General features: G+C 48.7%; 1 protein-coding gene across 1 annotated transcript in view; it reads left to right on the forward strand.

Annotated features, from left to right (window-relative positions):
• PDCL2 (phosducin like 2) overlaps positions 1-18,541 on the forward strand; it is a 922,229-nt gene that overhangs the window by 63,763 nt on the left and 839,925 nt on the right. The window contains exon 2 of the mRNA XM_069630331.1: positions 2,872-2,992. Within this exon, the coding sequence (XP_069486432.1) occupies positions 2,872-2,992 (121 nt within the window). The remainder of the gene's footprint in view (positions 1-2,871; positions 2,993-18,541) is intronic.

Below are 18,541 nucleotides of genomic sequence, written 5' to 3' on the forward strand. Positions count from 1 at the left end.
TTCTAATATCTCCACGTCTGAGAGTTCACTTACAAGTTCATGGGTTGCTTTTCCTTTTTTGTTAAAGTAATCCACTAACGAGTTGTTAAGGGGCAGTCTTAATGAAGTGATTTTTCTGTACCTGCAGTTAGAAGTGCGAGTAGTAGTTTTGCTCACAGTATCAAACATTGTGGGGAGGTTGCGCAAGACCAGGAAACATGCATCGCCATTGTCCATGAAGCACAGTACGTCTTCTACAATCTGAATGGCTGTTGTTTCAGTATTGCATCTGGGTCTAAACCACACTCAGTCTTTTCAATGATCTTTCCTAGAAAAGCAAGACTTGTGATCAGACAGTAGTTTGTGAGATAATCTGCATCCAGCCTCGTTTTTCTGGCAAGCAGGCATATTAAGTCTGTTTTGAGTGTTGATCGGAAAGTCCCTTGTGATAGAAACACGTTGATGGAGGATACAGGTGCTTTCCTCTTGGCCTTTAGGGTGCAGTCAGAGTGTTTAGCAGTGTCTATTTTATCAGTAGCAGCGCATCTTAGTCTTAAGGTAATTCATTTAAATTCCTACCTATCTGACGGACTAATCGGATCCATTTTCACGTATCTTCTTGTGGACAATATCCAGGTAGTCTTGAACACTTTGATTAATATAGGGATTACCAGAAATCAAAGGAAAGGCTGCAGAGAGACTACATTTTCTGGGAATGATTATGGATATATAGCAGGAAATGGCTTTTCCTACTGCAGAAAGGATTGCTACCATAGATGGAGATGATCTGATCATTTTTGTACATGCAAAATAATCAGAACTTTTTCACAGGTATTTTGGGCATCTTGTTGGGGATTATTGCATTTATCGGCTACTTGTCCCAAACTCAGAGTGCGTAAGATACATTTTCAATGGTTGAGTGTGTCAGAACAGAATCCCAAATGTTCTTGGTTCATGGACAGATAAAGGTAAAAAGGGCTGGGGATCTATGGCAGACAACAGTCACATACGACTCTATAAGCCTTGCCACTAACCACAAGGATTCACGTTAAATTGTAGAAATTCAGGCGTGTCAACTTTGTCAGATAAAAACATGAATCCGTTTACTGTGGAAATTGATAATTGAATGTTGTTCATGTCTTATTTGGTCAGCACTGACATTTAATTTTAATCCAGTACACATTGTTATAGCTTTTGTCCTTTGTTTGACCAGGGTCGCCAAATATTTAAGTATCATTTTGACAATTTGCTTCAACGTTACCTTCCTGTTGGGCAACCTAACCAAACGTGAGATTGAGTATGGTTTGGGATTTACTTATGGGAAAAATGTTTTGAGCCTATGATTTTCATTGCCTTTAGCCTCTAAATAAACATATATTTTCGGGGCAGGTAAAGTGTATTTTGAGCATGTTTCCTTTCTGAACTTTTTTCAGATTTCCAATTGTATCAGGAGATTTATCTTCCTATTTTTCAACTAGCCTAGACCGCAATATTTCCACCTGAAAAAGCTAATCACAATGTGTAGTCAACGAGGACTAAAGTATTATTTAGACGTAATGGGAATATTAAGTACGTTTGTTAGGCTTTTTGTCTTTCCGGTATGGTGCTGTGGCACATGTCAGCTAAGGACACAATTGCCAGGTGGTTTGTGGCCGAAGCATTCCATGGTGGTCCAACTACACAAAATGTTAGACCTCACCCCAACAGATAAAGTGGAGAACCCATTGCTTTATTGAGACACATCCATCGCAGAGTTTTTTAGGGCAGCCCTGTGGGCTACATCACACCTTCTTGCAGTATTAATCACTGGATCTATCTTCCAGACTGGTTACTTGTTGTCACCAGCACTCTCCTTCACAACTGTTGTGCTTACGTTCCCTCACGCATATTCCACTATTACATCTTTGCTTTCTGTTAAACCTAATGATACTGATTGTTGGCACACTGGTGACTGTACTTAGGTGTGGATCCCTGTAGTATAGAGGGATGGTCACAGCTGGAGTTTTGAATTGATCAGAGCTATACTGCCTATTCTGAGTACCAGTAAGGTAAGTTCCCTGCAGGTTGGCAAGGAGAAGAGCTACACTCCAAGAGTACCAAATTCACAACAAAGGTGATATTTATTATACCTGGCATTCTAACTTCAAATGAGCTGTATGGATCTCTTCTTTCTGAATGCATGTGTGCACAACTAACAGAAACATATACAGCATTAATGGTGTTCTAAAACCATGTCCTGATCGAACATGAGGATGAAAACATAGGAACTGGTTTACAAAATGATTATAGTTACACATCTGCCAAAACAGGTCAGCTTGTGAGCCCATATGTTATCTGATTGAAAGTGTGATTTGTGTCATGCATAGTACTGTTGAAATTGTGATTGAATCACATGCCTAACATGCAAAACGTTAAAGAAAAAAGGAAATGCAAAAAAGAAACGTGGCTGATTATTAGTCACGACACAATGCTTTTTTCAACGTTACTTCCTTTATTCCCATTTTTAAAAGTGAAGCTTCATTTGGCAAAAAATCCCTAAGTAATATATTCCCTCAGGAGCGTAGCTTGTGTAATGCTGCTGTACTACTGATTATTCGTATTTTGCTTCAGAATCTGTCTCATTGGATGGGAATAGAAAAGAGATGTCATGTGGGTTGATTTAGTAGAATTAGATTCACAGTATGATATCTTAATCCTTTTTTAGTCACTCCTTTTATTTCAGCGTTGATATATTTTTCAGATTTCTATTTCATGTTATGGTATGATTTTGTACACAATTATTTCTATCCATTTTGATTCTGCTGATCTATTCTGTTGACCTAACTTGTAATTAAATACATTAACTTAGTGTGTCTAAAAGTGGTATGTACAGTAATTCTAACTTGTACTTAGGATCCTAATGAAGATACAGAGTGGAACGATATATTGAGAGAATTTGGAATTATTCCTCCAAAAGAAGTGGTAAAAGATGAGACTGAAGAAATGGTTTTACAGATGCAGAAAGAAGCAGCAGGTAACAAACGGTACAAAGGCAGTTGAAATTGCAAACTATATCCACTTTAAATGTTATTTCTATAATCGTGCATCAATAATTTGTTTGCCACAGCACATTTATATTTCAGATTCTAACTAAATTACGATATACATTGTTTTATATCACTGAAAGAGCATTCCAGGGAGTGCACACCATCATACATAGTAAATGGGTACATTCCTTTTTTTTTCTCATTCAAATTTTATCGAAATTTAGAGCATAGAACAGTACACAGCTCTGCAGGCTCAAGCATTTCGCCAAATACAGAAGTTTAGAGCAACATCAATGGACATAACATCATCATTGACTAACATGAAAAGATTGACGATCAAGTGAGACAAAACATTCAACTTTTACAGTACAGGGAAAAAAGAGGGGAAAAAAGGAGAAGAAGAATAACAACAAGAAATCTATCATATCTAAACATAGCACTGGGGAGAGAAAAGAATCACTAACAAATTATGAGCATCATGATAGCATGAACTAAATCATATCATGGGGCTTATGATGGAGACTAGGGTTGTCGTTACGAGCCACAAACTGAATGAAAGGCTTCCATTCAGCCCGAAATGTGGGCTTTTCACCTTTCAGCGCGGCTTCTATTTTACACATAGCTGCTATAAACCACAATTTAACCCACTACTCCTTAATATCAGGTGCAGTAGGTGACCTCCAATTCTGTGCGAGAAAGTGTGCGAGTAAACTGGCTGACTTGGCGGATAATTTATAATGCCCTTCAGGGTCTTTATCTACCAGGAGCAGTGTGAAAGGTGCAAGAGGGAGGTCCAGCTCCTTAATCTAATTCATTTGAGCCAAGATCTTCTTCCAATAAGGCTGAATCACAGCACAAGATCACCAAATATGATACAGGGTGCCTGGGGACTGCGCACACTTGCAGCACAATCAACAATCTGGTATAACAGGGTCCATTTTATGGAGCCATGAGATGATGAGATACCATTGAAACAGTAACTGTTTTCCTTTAACAGTACACACGATTTAACAGCCTATTCCAAGCATTGTACCACGTAAGATCTCCTATGGGGATATTCATCTCTTCCTCCCAGCACAACATATAGGCATGCAGGGGCTTGAAACGACATGTGTTGAGGACCTTGTACAGTGAAGAAACCCTGCAAGAAGGAGATCCCCACCAAAAATATCCTCAAATGGAGTGGTATCCATCTTAGGCTGCTGAGAGACTTTCACGCTAGATACCCAATGGCAGAGTTGTATGTAGGAGTATTTATCTATGTCCCAGACTGTAAAGGTTTGCTTACGTTTATCAAAGGTCAAAGGAAGATCAGACTCAAAAAGCTGACCCAAGTGCTCCAGACGCCCTTCCACCTATCTAGTGAACTTCCCCTGCTGGCAACCTGGTGGAAACTCAGGTGTATTCCATATGCGACTAAGAGGGGAAGGGAACGTCGTCCCTTGATACTTGCAACCTGCCTTGTCCCATTAGTCCATTAAAACCTGGGTCGCCGAGAGGAGGCCAGCCTCCTTCTTACGAACCAAGGGAGACCTCCAGCACCAATCATGTAGGGGAATTTGCAGCCTAGATTGTTCTATAGCCAACCAGTGTTTAGGGTTTTGGTTTGCGTTCATACTATCAAAGAAAGGGGCTAACTGCGCTGAATAAAGATAACTTTCGATATCTGGGGGGCGTGGCCGAGGAGCCATGTAAGAAGACGTGACTTCCATTGGGCTCCTGTTGATCCTGCTGTTATCCTGCAAAATACTGTGCGAAAACTGAAGCAACTGTCCACAGAATAAAGGATCGAGCGTGGGAAGCCTCTGGGCACAAGGAGAGGCAAGCCGAAGTTAGTCTGCGGAGTGGGCGATTGACAGCACCCAGAAGAGTTTGCCAGGATGTTCGTAGCCAAACAAAAGAAGATGGCCGCCACCTAGCAGACAAAGGAATGGCCGCGAACACAGAAGGATCAGGTTTTTTTGGGATGGAAATTCTGCAACCCGTTATAGCGACGGTCCCCCGGCCATCAAAAAACTCAGACCGCGTATGCAGCAAATAATTAATACAATTGCAATGCAAAACGGAGCACAACAGGGAACGCGGCCAGGGAAACTAATCCGCTCCATTAGAGACAACGGAAGGGTCAAATGAGCGGTGCCTACGCTGTTAGGGAGAATTCTCTGTTTAGGCTGAATTTCCTAACCTAGTGAGTCCCCCAGCAGCTTTGCTGGATTTTGGGGTTTATTTTTTTCTTCTGCCAAGAGTGAGACTCTTTTACCCTCACTCTTGGACATGATTTGAGTGTGTTTCTTTGACTCTAGATGTGTTTAATGGGCTATGGGGTCTTTTACTCCATAGGGCTTCATGTGTTTTTGTGATGTGTGTTACACAGCACCCTCAGTGCAGTAACACAGGGGTGTCATAGTGACTCCCCAGTATAGACTCCATACCCTGGGACTGACTACTGTCTCCCAGGGTCTGTAAAGTCACCATTGACTTTACTAGTCTTAGATTCTGAACAGAACCAGTACAAACCATCATATTGTGGACGTACTGGCTGGGGCAATTCGATTGCCCCGGGGTCTGTTAGTCGAGGGGGCACGTCTCAGTCCCCCCTGATTGAGTTTTGGCTAGTGGCAGTGGATACTACTTTTTATATTCAACCGCGAATATTTCTCTATGGGATTTTCCCATTGTTCGAGGCTACTATCTTTATTTATTTATTTAATTACGATAGCCTCAAACATACCGCCGGTTTATTTAATTTTTTTTTTTAAACTTTTATTTTTTGCGGCACAAGGTTACATGGTGCAGGCAACAAGGGCACGAGTCCAGCCCGTGTAAAAGACGTAACAATACAGTACATTTAACATGGTACATTGGACACAGCAATACAAGGCAGTGGTCGCATGGAATATATACAAATAAGTGTGCACATAGTAGGGGTAATTACACAGGGGTGGGAGACAAGTCAGAGCTGGAGGCACTTGTGCTTCTATTGTTAAGGTATGTGTTGAATTCTGTCCAGATGTTACGGGGGCGAGATGTAACAGGGAGCATGGATATGAATTCCTCCTCGCAATTGCGTGACCAGGTAAGCATATGGAGCCATTTCCGGTGAGCCGGAGGGGAGGGATTTTTCCAATTCTGAAGGACGCATTTCTTGGCAACCATACATGCAATATTCAAAAATCTAGCTGAACATCTAGTGTCATCGGTCGTCCAGGCGCCAAAGAGGACGGCCAGAGGATCTGGGTCAACAACAACCCCAATGATAGCAGAGAGAGTTTCTAGGATGCCCTCCCAGAAACCAAGCAGTTTGTTACAGGACCAAAACATGTGTAGGTGATCGGCCTCTGTCGCCCCGCAGCGGGGGCAGGGGCGTGTAGCAGTGTGAGCGAACCTAGAGGTTCTGTACGGAGTATAATAAAGTCTATTTAGGAGTTTGTACTGCATGGCGCGAAAACGGAAGTTGAGGGAGACTCGTTGGGTGTGCAGGCACATGTTCTCCCAGGCCCCATCTGATATTTCCAGGCCCAGGTCGTCGGCCCAGTCATCGCGTGCCTTGAGGGTGGGAGTAGGGGAAGCAGCCTGAAATATCTTGTAGAGTGAGGAGACCACGCCGCGGGCGCCCCCTGAGTTGGCAATGTATGCGATGGCTGGGTTGTCTGGGGGCTCGTCCGGGAATGTGGGCCATTTGGACCTAAACGCGGCCCGCAGTCTATTGGAGGGTTTCCAAAGCGGTCCCGGTATGACCCGGTTTCCAAGATCGGGGGTCAATAAAGCTGCCTTCAGGGTAGAAGTCCGTCAGTGCATGGTATCCCAGCTCCCCCCAGTGTCGGGCCAGCGCTGCGTCGTGTGTGGGTTCCAGGCCAGGAAAGGCCCACACAGGAAGCCACTTGTAGTACGGGAAGGCTCCAGGCGTCTGGGAAAACATGCGAGACCAGGCCAAGAGGGTTGTGTAGAGAGGGTCGATAGGAGAGTCGGGTATGTACTGGTAATGCAGTAGCGCGGACATTAGGTCGATGCCAGTGGTCGCCAATCTCTCCAGTTTGACATGGGGACGCGTTGGTGCACCAGGATACCAGTGGGTGGCATGTTGGGCCTGAGCTGCGTGCCAGTAAAGTGATATATTCGGGGCTGTGAGTCCCCCTAGTTTGTATGGAAGTGTCATGTCCGTCCACTTTTTGCGTACTGCGCCCGCGTGCCAAAGGAACTGAGCAAACAGTGTGTGCAGTCTGGTAAAGTAGTTGTTCCCAGGCCACACGGGTACGTTGCTAAATATGTAGAGAAGTTTGGGGAGCAGAATCATTTTAATGAGGGAGAGCCGACCAGCAACGGAGAGCGGGAGGGCACGCCACCTGAGGATTTTAGTTTCGGCCATGCGTGTTACCGCCGAGTAATTGTCAGCGAGAAGGGAGGACTTGGCCAAGGATATGTGCACGCCCAAATATCTAAAACCATTCGGTGACCAACGGAGGGGGTATTCAGAGGCAGGTTGCTGGGTGGCCTTAGTGAGCGGGAAAATCTCCGACTTAGAATAATTGATAGTGAAGCCGGAGTGAGTGCCTATGCGAGTAATGTCCCTTAGTATTGAGTCAAGGTGTGTTGCAGGGTCTCTGATGTATAAGAGAACATCGTCCGCATATAGGGATATAATTTCGGGGCTGTCTTTCAGTCTTATACCCTTGCGGGCGTGGTGAGCACGGACATAGTCTGCCATTGGTTCAATTGCTAAGGCGAACAGTATTGGAGAGAAGGGACATCCCTGTCGGGTACCTCTGAACAGTGTGAAAAGATCAGAAGTTAATGTATTGATCCTAACCCGTGCCACAGGAGAAGTGTAAAGTAATTTTATAAACTTAATCATGTTCGGGCCAATACCCATATTCTCAAGGACCAGCCAAGTGTATCTCCAGGAGACCATATCGAAGGCCTTCTGGGCGTCCAGTGTGACCGCCACTGCTTGTGCCTTTTGATCAATGCGGGACATTACATTAAACAGTCTCCTGATGTTGTGGGAGGTGGACCTGCCCGGTACAAAGCCGGCCTGGTCATCATGGACCAGATATGTCATAATGGGCAGAAATCGGTTCGCTATAATTTTTGCAAAGATCTTTGTGTCGAGGTTCATTAGGGAGAGGGGTCTATAGGACCCACATTCGTCGTCGGGCTTATCGGGCTTGAGCAGCACCGTAATGACTGCCTCGCGCATAGAGAGGGGAAGAATAGAGACGCGGAGCGATTCATCCCAGACCTCGAGTAGCTTGGGGGCGAGTATAGCGACGTGTTCTTGATAGAAATCGGCAGTCAGACCGTCGGGCCCCGGGGCTTTGCCTTTGGGTAGGTCAGAGATGGCTGTTACTATCTCGTCAAGCGTGACTGGAGAGTCCAGTTCGTCACGGGTAGCGGAGGAGATCTCAGTGGTGGGGATCGAGTCAAGGAGTTCCCGCATGTGCTGTTCAGTGTGCTCAGCAGGCTGGGAGTAGAGAGATTTGTAGAATTCGGTAAATGTGTTCAGGATTTGTAGGTCAGCCCATTGGGTATTACCCTGTTCATCTTTAAGTGAGGTGATTTGCGTTCGGCCAGATTCCCATTTAGTTAGTGTCGCTAACGTTCTCCCGGGCCTCTCTCCCTCACCATATCTCCTGGCCGCTTGAGGGCGACCAAGGAAATGTATCTCGCTGACGGCGAGTTTGTTGAAAGCTTGGAGTTCCTCAGAGATCTGGGCAAGAGTGGCGGGGACGGCACCAGAGGCGCCCTGCAGTTCCAGTTGTTTCAGTTTGCTTTCTGAACGGCTCAGCGCTGTTCTGATTGATTTCAGCACCCCAGCTTCCCGGGAGATAGACATTCCCCTGATGTACACCTTAAAGGCGTCCCACCTCACGGCGGCAGAGGTATCTCGGAGAGTATTTAGTTCGAAGAAAGACAGAATATCGTCGAGTATTTCAGCCTTAAATACCACATCTCGCAGGGCGTCGGATTTAAAACGCCAGGTGCTGAACGTCGGGACGGGTACTCCTAGTCTGGCTGTGAGTGTGATCGGGGCATGATCAGAAAGCGTGCGGGGTAAGATCCGGGAGCCCAACACCCCTCCCATGACACCTTTCGAGACAAGAAACAAGTCTATCCTAGAAGAGCTCCCATGCACTGATGAGTAGTAAGTGTAGTCTCTAAGATGTGGGTGCAGCGACCTCCAGGCATCGCAAATGTCGAGGGTCTTAATGTGAGAGTGCAGCCTGCGTGCGGCGCTGGACAGAGGCCGTGGGTTGGATCCAGTCCTATCCAGGGCTGCATCAAGGATAACATTCAGATCTCCCGCCCAAATGACCAGAGTTCCCACGTATCCCAGCAGTATAGTGGCGATCTTGTCAAAAAAATCAGGAGAATCGATATTGGGGCAATAGGTGTTGACGAGTAGATATTCTGTGTTGGCCAAAGTGCAATGTAGTATGACATAGCGTCCTTCAGGGTCAGTGTAGTTTTTATGCAGTGTGAACTTGATGGATTTATGGATCATGGTTAGAACCCCCCTGGATTGAGTGGAGTAGGAGGTAAAAAATCTAGTAGGTCCCCATGCCGGGGCCATTGTTCTGGGGATGTGGCCATTGGAGTGTGTCTCCTGCAGGAACAGTATCTTGCAATTATGTCTGTTGGCATATGCCATGATTTTGCGCGCCTTAGTGTGATTGCTTACCCCTCGGATATTCCATGACATTAAGACGGTTGCCATACCTGTGCCAGGTATCTCATTATGTAACACGTGTTCTCAATGAACGTCTCGGACCCAACAATAGTGTGCGCCCCAAGGGAAGGGGCAAAATTTACGACCGTGGCCCATTAGTGCCGGCCACATGCAACCCCGTGTGCCTTTTGTAGATAACACCCAGTTTCCCCCCCCCACCCTCACCACCAACCCATGATCAGCAGTGTACATCCCACCCATCTCCAACAGTGCACAGTCGGACCGACCCCAACTTGATCCAGCCTGTGCAAGAGCCCAACAGGGGCGAACCAAAAACAAAGAAATAGGAAGCAGTGCAATCGCAATGGGGTGCGCTATTGCCGTGTGTTAGCACGCTTGGGACACTAAGGCGTCCGTGAGAAAATAAACAGTGTTTGCGGTTTAGTGATGCATGTCACAGCCATTACCTGTGGCCGCGCCGGCCTGAATGCGAAATGGGGAGATATTGCATTTGATGAAGACAGGAATCAATATGATCACTATGAGTGGACCAACAACATGCAAAATAGAAAGTGCGTATCTGAGGGCTAAGGAACTGTGAGTGCAGCCCGGAGAGCGTGAAAAGTAGGAATAAAACAGTAGGGTGGTAGTGCGGGCAGTCCATGGATGATGAAGCCCTCAGACCGCTCAAGTAGGCGGCGATCCGGGAGAGCAAGTTTCAAATTAAGTTCAGTCATTTTCCATATCATCTCCGGCAGGTGGATGCAGAGGGATGTGTGCCTCTATGAATTTCACCGCTTCTGAGGGCACCGTGAAGAAATAAAGTTTGTTGTTAAATGTGAACTTTAGACGGGCCGGGAACAGGATGGCGTATGGGATGCTTCTCTCCCTGAGCAGGTTCTTGACCCCGAGAAATTGGCGGCGTTCCTGCTGTACTGCAATCGAGAAGTCGGGGAAGATTCGGATCACCTGCGAGTCCAATCTGAGTTCACCCTTCTCCCGCGCAAGGCGGAGGATTTGGTCCCGATCTCTAAAACTCAGAATTTTAGCGATGATGGGCCGCGGGAAGTCTCCTGGTTTGGGGCGTGGGGCTAACGCCCTGTGGGCCCTTTCGATTGTGAAGAAGGGGGACAATTCCGGATTGCCCAATAGGTCTTTCAGGAGGTTCTCGACTGCGGATTCAAGTCGGCCCTTCAGTGCATTTTCCGGGACTCCAATGATGCGTATGTTATTCCTCCGTGATCTAGATTCGAGGTCGTCGCATTTAGCGCGCACTAGTTTCATGTCCGTGACAAGGGTGGCAACCGTGCTTTGCAGCGTGTTAATATTGTCCTCGTTGGAGCTGATCCTGTTTTCGGTTTCGGTGATACGCGACCCTTGTTGGTCCAGTTTGGTTCGTAGAGATGCCACATTTGCATTAATGTCATCTAGCTTCTCGTGAAAAGCTGCGAAGTTTCTGGCCATGGATTCCATAACGACCGTCAGGTCTGCGGGGGGGGCCTCTGCAGGGAGCGGTGCTTCGATTTGATCGCATGATGTATGGGCCGAGTCGGGTCTCGGGGTGGCCTTAGCAAACTTGTCCATGGCGCCAGATTTACCGGTGTTCCTGGACCTGTTGGACATCGTGGCGTGTTCCAGGGAGTCAGACTCGTGAGGTTATCGTGAGACGGGGCAATGCACCGGTGCGGCGTGGAGGACCTTAAAACCGAGTGCCGGAGGTAGCGGGCGAGAGGTTCGTTCTGACGGAGCCCCGCACGGCTCTTAGGGCGGCATACAGATTGACCCAAGGGGTTGTGGAGAAATGCCGCACATACAGGGCCCACCAGCTCCTCACCTCAGGCTCGGTTCGCAGTCGTTAGTTGGTTCAGGCCAGGAGCGTCTTCAGCGGAGTCTTCAGCGGAGCCTTCCGCGGCGCCGCGCCGGGTCGGCCCACGCGTATCGGCGTAGGCCGCACAGGCGGCCCCCGCGCCCGGCCCCAGTCGCAAAGCAGGTGGGCGCGGTGGCGATAGATAGGGAGGCGGCCCGCCGGGTCGCCAGCTGCGACACCGTCCGCCGCGTCGACCGGCAGCACACGGGCCTGGTTCGAAGCACCGCGAACACCGGGTCAGAAGGTCCGATTCAGGGCCAGATTTCACAGGCGGGTGGCCCCGAGTGTCAGCTATGCGTGGGCCAAGTCCGGAGACGGGGCAGAGTAGCAAACCGCAGATGGAAGCAGATGTAAAGCGGCAGCACACGGAGCTGAAAGGCTAGGCAGCCATCTTGTCGGCTGCTCAACAGCGCCCCCCCGGTTTATTTAATTAATATTAATTCTCCGGTTGGTATTTTTTGCCAAAACTCGGTTCTAAAATGGCGTCTGTGTTCGCTTCTGTGACTCCAACCCAAGTCGAGCCCTTTGTTCCACTTTTTGGCGGGCTTCTCCACAGAAGCCCTCCAAAGTGGTGCCACTCTGTCTGGGGTACTTAGGAGGAGTGGAGGGGGATTTAGGCACCCTGGACTGAGTTGCCACTTAGCATGTTTGAGTGACAGCTAGGCTGAGTGAATGTGGGTTTTCTGCATAAAAGCAGGGCTTTGGGGACTGGAACTTCAGAAGTAGCCACAGGACCTAAGAATCCGATGAGGGAGAAACTGAGCCGACCTGCCACGACGACACTGTCGGTGGAGCCCTGCTGGACCGTCGCATCACTTTTCCCAACGACAGAGGAGATCTCCCGCCGGAGAGTCTTCTTCCTTTGACTGGTGGGGATAACCAGTTTCACCGTCTTTTCGCCTTCCCAACGTATCTCGTGGCCGCCTTGCCTGTGCCAAGCACCCCGGCAACCGGGATACCACGTTTTACCACGACCGCAAATTAAAGGGTAATACCTTTAACCGGAAAACTCTGCGCCTGGTTTCTTCCCTGGCAGTGCAACGACCTTCATCTTTCCTCCAAGTCGAGATCTTCTCTTCCCCTGGACGACGACGAGACTTGCACCCGCTGCCAGGAACAACTGCCACCGCTGGACGATCCTTCCCACTTAAGGTACTGTGTCCCGCCTGGCTTCCCTTGCCACCGACTGTACGGGGTAGATTTAGCCCCCGGCTTTCGAACCTGGGTTAGCCTGGGACACCCTGGCTAAACTTTTCTGAGCTTCTCTAAACTCTTTTTGAACTCTCTGTAACTTTCTAAGCCTAGTGTAACTGTGTGATCTTGGGTGCATTTGTGCTCTGCTCTCTCTAAGAGTGGGCCCAGCCTATGCACTTTGGCTCACAAGTGACTTTTGCTCTTCTGCCTTGCTAATTGTGTTCCTAAAGCTTAGAGTGGTGTACCTTCCCATATTCTGTCTTTTCCCCTCCCTTCTTCATGAACTTGTTGGAGTGCCATCTATAGTTAAGCGCTCACCTCTGTATGAAAATAAGTGGTGTTAACTAAGACTTATCTGATAAGGAATAAGGATTGTATGTACTATAATAGTAACTGTGTTTAGAGTGTTTTATGATAAGAGTGCTGGAGTGTTTCAAACAGTGTGTTTTTAAATAAATAATTATATACTTTGATACCAAAGCTCTGGTCAGTGTTTGCTTGTATTGTTGTATCTGAGTGCCTATTGTGTATACTTTGCATACTGCCTAACTCTGCTTGAGGGAAGTCTGACGGCTCAACCACAGCTACCAGGTAAATCTGGGTGCTACAGACTGCTACCAAGAGGGTTTACTGCTAACACCTGTAGTCCTAAATCTTTTGCAGTGTTCCCAAAGGGAACTGCACAGGTTTCTGCCTAACATACGCGAGCGAGAAAGTGAGATCCTGCTCTCGGGAAGATACAGTGTAGCTTCCTCTCCGGGGCCGACTTGAATAGATCAGCCGCGGCACGCTCCGAGGCAATTCGGAAGGAGCACTGAAAGCACACGGATACATCGTGGTTGCCCGAGGTGAAGCGGCCGTATGAGGAGGGCCTGGGTGCAGAGGGAAGCGCGCACTGACTGAAACAGACAACTAAGGAACAGAGCGATCCTGGAGCCGATGTGCGGACTAGGCCTCATTAATCCTGGAGCACTGGCATGTGGTCCAGTGTAAAGTCATGGTGATTGCCGCAATGGCAGTTGCTTTCTAATGTGAACATAAGCCCTGAAGAGTACCAGGGCTAATAGGAAGTGGGAAGCAACAAGATATGTATGTGATTTGGACCAATACTTGAGGAGTCCCCCTGGGGCAGGATGAGCCTACCATGTCCATGAAGACATTCACGCGACAGCCACAATGAGCATGGCCCAGTGCAAAGCAATTGCGAATAATGCAGAGAACAACACCATGATGAACGCAATCAAACTATAGTGAATAGAGCCTAAGAGAACTAACCCGGATTAAGGTGGGGCAACTATTGCAGCACTAACAGTTGAATACGCATCCTGCATCCGGCAGGCCCTGGTGACAGCCTCCAACAAACCCGAGCACCATATGGGCTGAGACCGGAAGGAGAGGCCAGGAGACTAGCCCTGGTAACGGAGAGCAGACACTGAGAGTATTAGGATGGCGTCCAAGTTACCCAAAACGAAAAGAAAGCAACCGACAATGGAAGATTTTGCACAAACGCCCCAATCATCTGATGGAGCCAGAAACAAGGATAGGAACCCGCAAACGGACGCTGTACCAGTGCGAAATGATCAACAAATCCTGGACGCGATTGCGGACCTGAAATTTGCATGGGAAACTAAACTGGAGGCAGCTATGAGCGAAATCAGAGCATCGTTGGACCTCAACATAGGAGCGGTACAAGAGGATGTCACTATTGAGACAAGACGTGAAGAAAATAGCGGAACGCACAGGCAAACTGGAGAAGGAATCAACGTCAAACACAGCTGCCTGCGCGTTACATACATCGGAGATCCACATACTATAGCAACAAGTGAATAACTTGGAAAACAGAGCATAGGAAGGGGAAGGACGGGCCCGAAGAAACAATATACGCATTGTGGGGCTCCCTGAAGGAGAAGGACCCAACCCCACGGACTATATTGAGACCATGCTATTGCAGGAAATAGAAGGTGGGGCACTCACCCAGGGATTTGCGGTGGAGAGAGCACACAGGGCACTGACGAGGAAACCCCCACCTGGAGCCCTCCGAGTCCGATAATAGCCAAAATCCTGAATTACCGAGATAGGGAGAAGATCTTGGAGTTCTTCCGAAAAGGAGGCACGAAACATAGGGCATCAGCTCCTATTACAGCATACCCAGACTATACTCTCCTGGTGCAGAGGAAGAGGTTGAATTATGGAACAGTGAAGAAGAGGTTGCGTGCGGCAGGCTTTAAGTGCATGCTGATGTATCCGGCGAAGCTGAAAGTGTTTCACAGGAATAGGGCCTCGTTTTTTGACACCCCAGAGGATGCGACGGAGTGGCTGGATGCACAGCACTGAACCTCTGGGATGGACACACAGAAGGAAGACGTTACAGAGAAGTGATATGATTGCCCCGGAGGCTGAGGTGCTGTATAACTATGACATTGGGACTAGAATATAGTGTAGTGCACATAGACTGGAATTTGCTAGGTTTTGGATAAAAGAATTTGAGCGCACGTAATATAATGAAGCAGATGTGCGGGAGACACAATGGTCACACTCTCACACCCCTGAAGTTAGTTTAGATAGGCTACCGATAGTATGGTTGCCTCCTGCTGAATTCCTAGTATCGGTAATCCAGGACGGGACTAAATGCAGGATCGCCTGAGATCCAGGGATGGAGCTGGGCAACAGTTGGGGATGGGAAGGGTGGTGGGCGGGAGGGAAGTTGGGGGAGTTGTGGTGTTATTTGTTTGGTGTAGTTTATATGGGGGGAAACAAGCTCACACACATGCGCACCTGCGCTTAAAGCAGATGACAGGGAATGGCGATGGAGGGGACTGGATATGGCTGAAATATGGGGGACCTTAAAGTAATTACCTGGAATGTCAGGGGGCTCAATAGTTATTTGAAAAGGAACAAGATTATGATGTACTTAAAAAGGAAGAAAATAGATATTGCCCTAATACAGGAAACACACCTCACGAAAGAGAAACAGGAGGTGATTCAGAAGAAATGGAAGGGGACTGTCATTGGTGCAAAGTACTCAGCCTATGCCAGGGGGGTGATCACTTGGGTAGCACTGCATGTCGCCTTCCAATTGTTACAGACCACAATAGATGCAGATGGGAGGATGGTGGCAATACGGGGGCTGGTAGAAAATAGAGAAATATGTATTATCAATACATATGCCCCGAATCAGGACACAGTGGCTTACTTCAAGACCCTATACAACAAAATTAATCCATACCTAGGGGGGGCGATGATATGGGGAGGTGATTTTAATTGTACATTAGATCCAAGGGTAGATAGGTCAGACAGGAAATTAGACAAACCCGCCCCCGCTGCCAAAGCCCTGAAGACCCTGTTGCCAGATCTCTGGCTGGAGGATATGTGGAGGGTACACCACACACACGATCGACAGTACTTGCACTACTCTGCCCCACAGAATTTGCACACGAGGTTAGACCACATGTTTGCCACACAAAAGGGGGGCGTGGCCTGAGCTCGAGATGTGAGGACGTGTTGAGATGAAGCTCCCGTCCAGATCCTTTATAGATCCTTCAAAACTAATGGCCTAGGAGTTACGGAAGAAGTTAATTTGCGGATATTAACGTGACGGAACCAGCACTGCACGGGTGAGGAAAAGCACGAAGTGAACCCGACCCAACAACCAGATACGCCGGCCCACCGAAGAAGTGCCCTGGTGGAATCCAAGATGGCGGGCGGAGCGGAGTCCCGAGGCCGATTGCAGCAAAAGGACAGAGCACAGAGAGCGGGCCCCTGTCAGCACGAAAAAGGCGGGTGCCAATGCAGAGGAGCCCTGCCCCGGAGCGGCTTGCCCGGACGCTGAAGAGACCAACGGAGGCATCTGGACAACTTGGGTGAGTGGGGGTCTGAGATCGGACCGCCCGACAGCAGCGAGGCAGGCGGCACCACAGGGAGTGACCAGAGATCCTTAGGCGGACAGCCACTGAGAAGCCCGAAGAGCCGCAGCACTAATGGGAGCAGCACAGGAGACCGGGGGCAGCTTACTACACACGCTGCAGACGGTAAACTCATCAAGCCTGGACCGTGCAGTGAATACACCGGAGCCGGTGGGAGGCCCAGCTGCCCAGATTGAAGCGGCCCGCGTAAAGCAGAAAGCAGGCGAGCAGAGGTTGGGGGAGGGGGCCAGACAGCGCGCCCTGAATAGAGCTACCCCCACAACATACAGCAGACTCCCAAGGAGAGGTGCTTGGCGAACGTAGCATGAGCCAGGCACAGACCTGCTACCCCCACCTGGAGACGCCCTATTCAGCGCAAACAGATGCGGGCCCAGGCGGGGGCGAGGTCAGCAGAGGCGCACTACCCCCTAGCCCACCACAAAGGGACACCATCCTGTGCCTACCAAGCATACGCTGCAGTCTATATAGCAGCCGAGAGGCACGGAACACACTCGCTCAGCCTCACGCAACCATCCACGGATAATGGCAATGCTTAAGCAAGCTGGGCACTGCACAAATAAATAAGGGAAACACAGGATTAAATTGCACCTGCCCACCTCAAGCCCACACCACTTAATGGCCGGACTGCACTCATAGCTTAGCACCTGCACCACTTATCAGCCGGTTAGCCCCTGAAAACCACCTGCCCTCACCCATTGGGATCCACACTGCCTCACTAGAACAGACGGCAGCTCAAAACGAAAGGAACAGCGATACTTGGAACCAAGCAACACCTGGAACCAAGCGACACTGCACAGGGGTACGACGACGCAGGGAGGAGGCACATCTGGCCCTAGTGCGCACACCAAACAACAAAGCGGGCAGGCGCAGCAGCCCACTCCGTCCGACTTCTTGCTGGGGCAGTGTCACCTGCAGGTCCGCTAGCAACAACAGGAGGGCCCGGACCACAGACCACTGAAGAGGTCCTCACAGAAGCACATGTGCAAACCGACCCCACGCACAACAGCTTGACTGGCGGCCCACCACAGCCCCAACCTGCGGCGCATGGACATGTCCCCTCCCAAAGGGAAAAAGAAAAACAGCTTTATGGAATCCTTTGCCACAGTTAGACCGAAGGAACAAAAGATAGAAACCAAAGGGACCAAAATAGCCCAACAAGCTCCCGAAGAACACACCAAGGATACACAAATACTAGAGGCAATATAGAGGAGGTGAAGGCGGACAAGCAACTAATGTGCCAAGATATGCGCAACTTTGCAGAATAAGTAACAACTACAGTGTCAGAGCAACGCGAAATGTCCACTATGCTAAAAGATGTACAAGAAAGAATTGTGGAATTGTAGAGACGCAACAGGATAATGGAGGAAAGGGCCGAAGATGCAGAAGGCCGATCCAGATGCAACAACGTCTGGTTTGCTGTTGAAAGAGCGCACAGGGACCTCCAGAAAAAGCCACCACCAGGCTCGTACCCCCACCCAATCATAGCTAAGATCCTTAACTTTCAGGATAGGGAGGTCATACAATGCCACTCACAAGAGGGGGGTGCGATAACCACAGACAATGCTAAAATGACAATATACCCGGATTACACCCCGGCGGTTCAGAGGGCGAGAAACTCCTTTGTCCCAATCAAAGCCAGACCACGACAACTGAACCTCAAGTACATGCTGCTCTACCCTTCCAGACTCAAGATTATACACAAAGGGAGGGCTAACAGCAAATATGTGGCTTGAGCACAATAATATGGCAAGTGGAGAAGATGCAGCCGTGAGACAGAAAGCAGACCGCTGAGGGACCCAGCTGGGGACAGATAGCTTCCAAAGAGTAGACAAACCACACCAATGTATTGCCAAAAGATGGGAAGCCTGTCATACCCTGTCATCCA

The sequence above is a fragment of the Ambystoma mexicanum genome, chromosome 6q (genome assembly GCF_040938575.1).
Source record: "Ambystoma mexicanum isolate Mex_15411 chromosome 6q, UKY_AmexF1_1, whole genome shotgun sequence".
Classification (NCBI taxonomy): Eukaryota; Metazoa; Chordata; class Amphibia; order Caudata; family Ambystomatidae; genus Ambystoma; species Ambystoma mexicanum.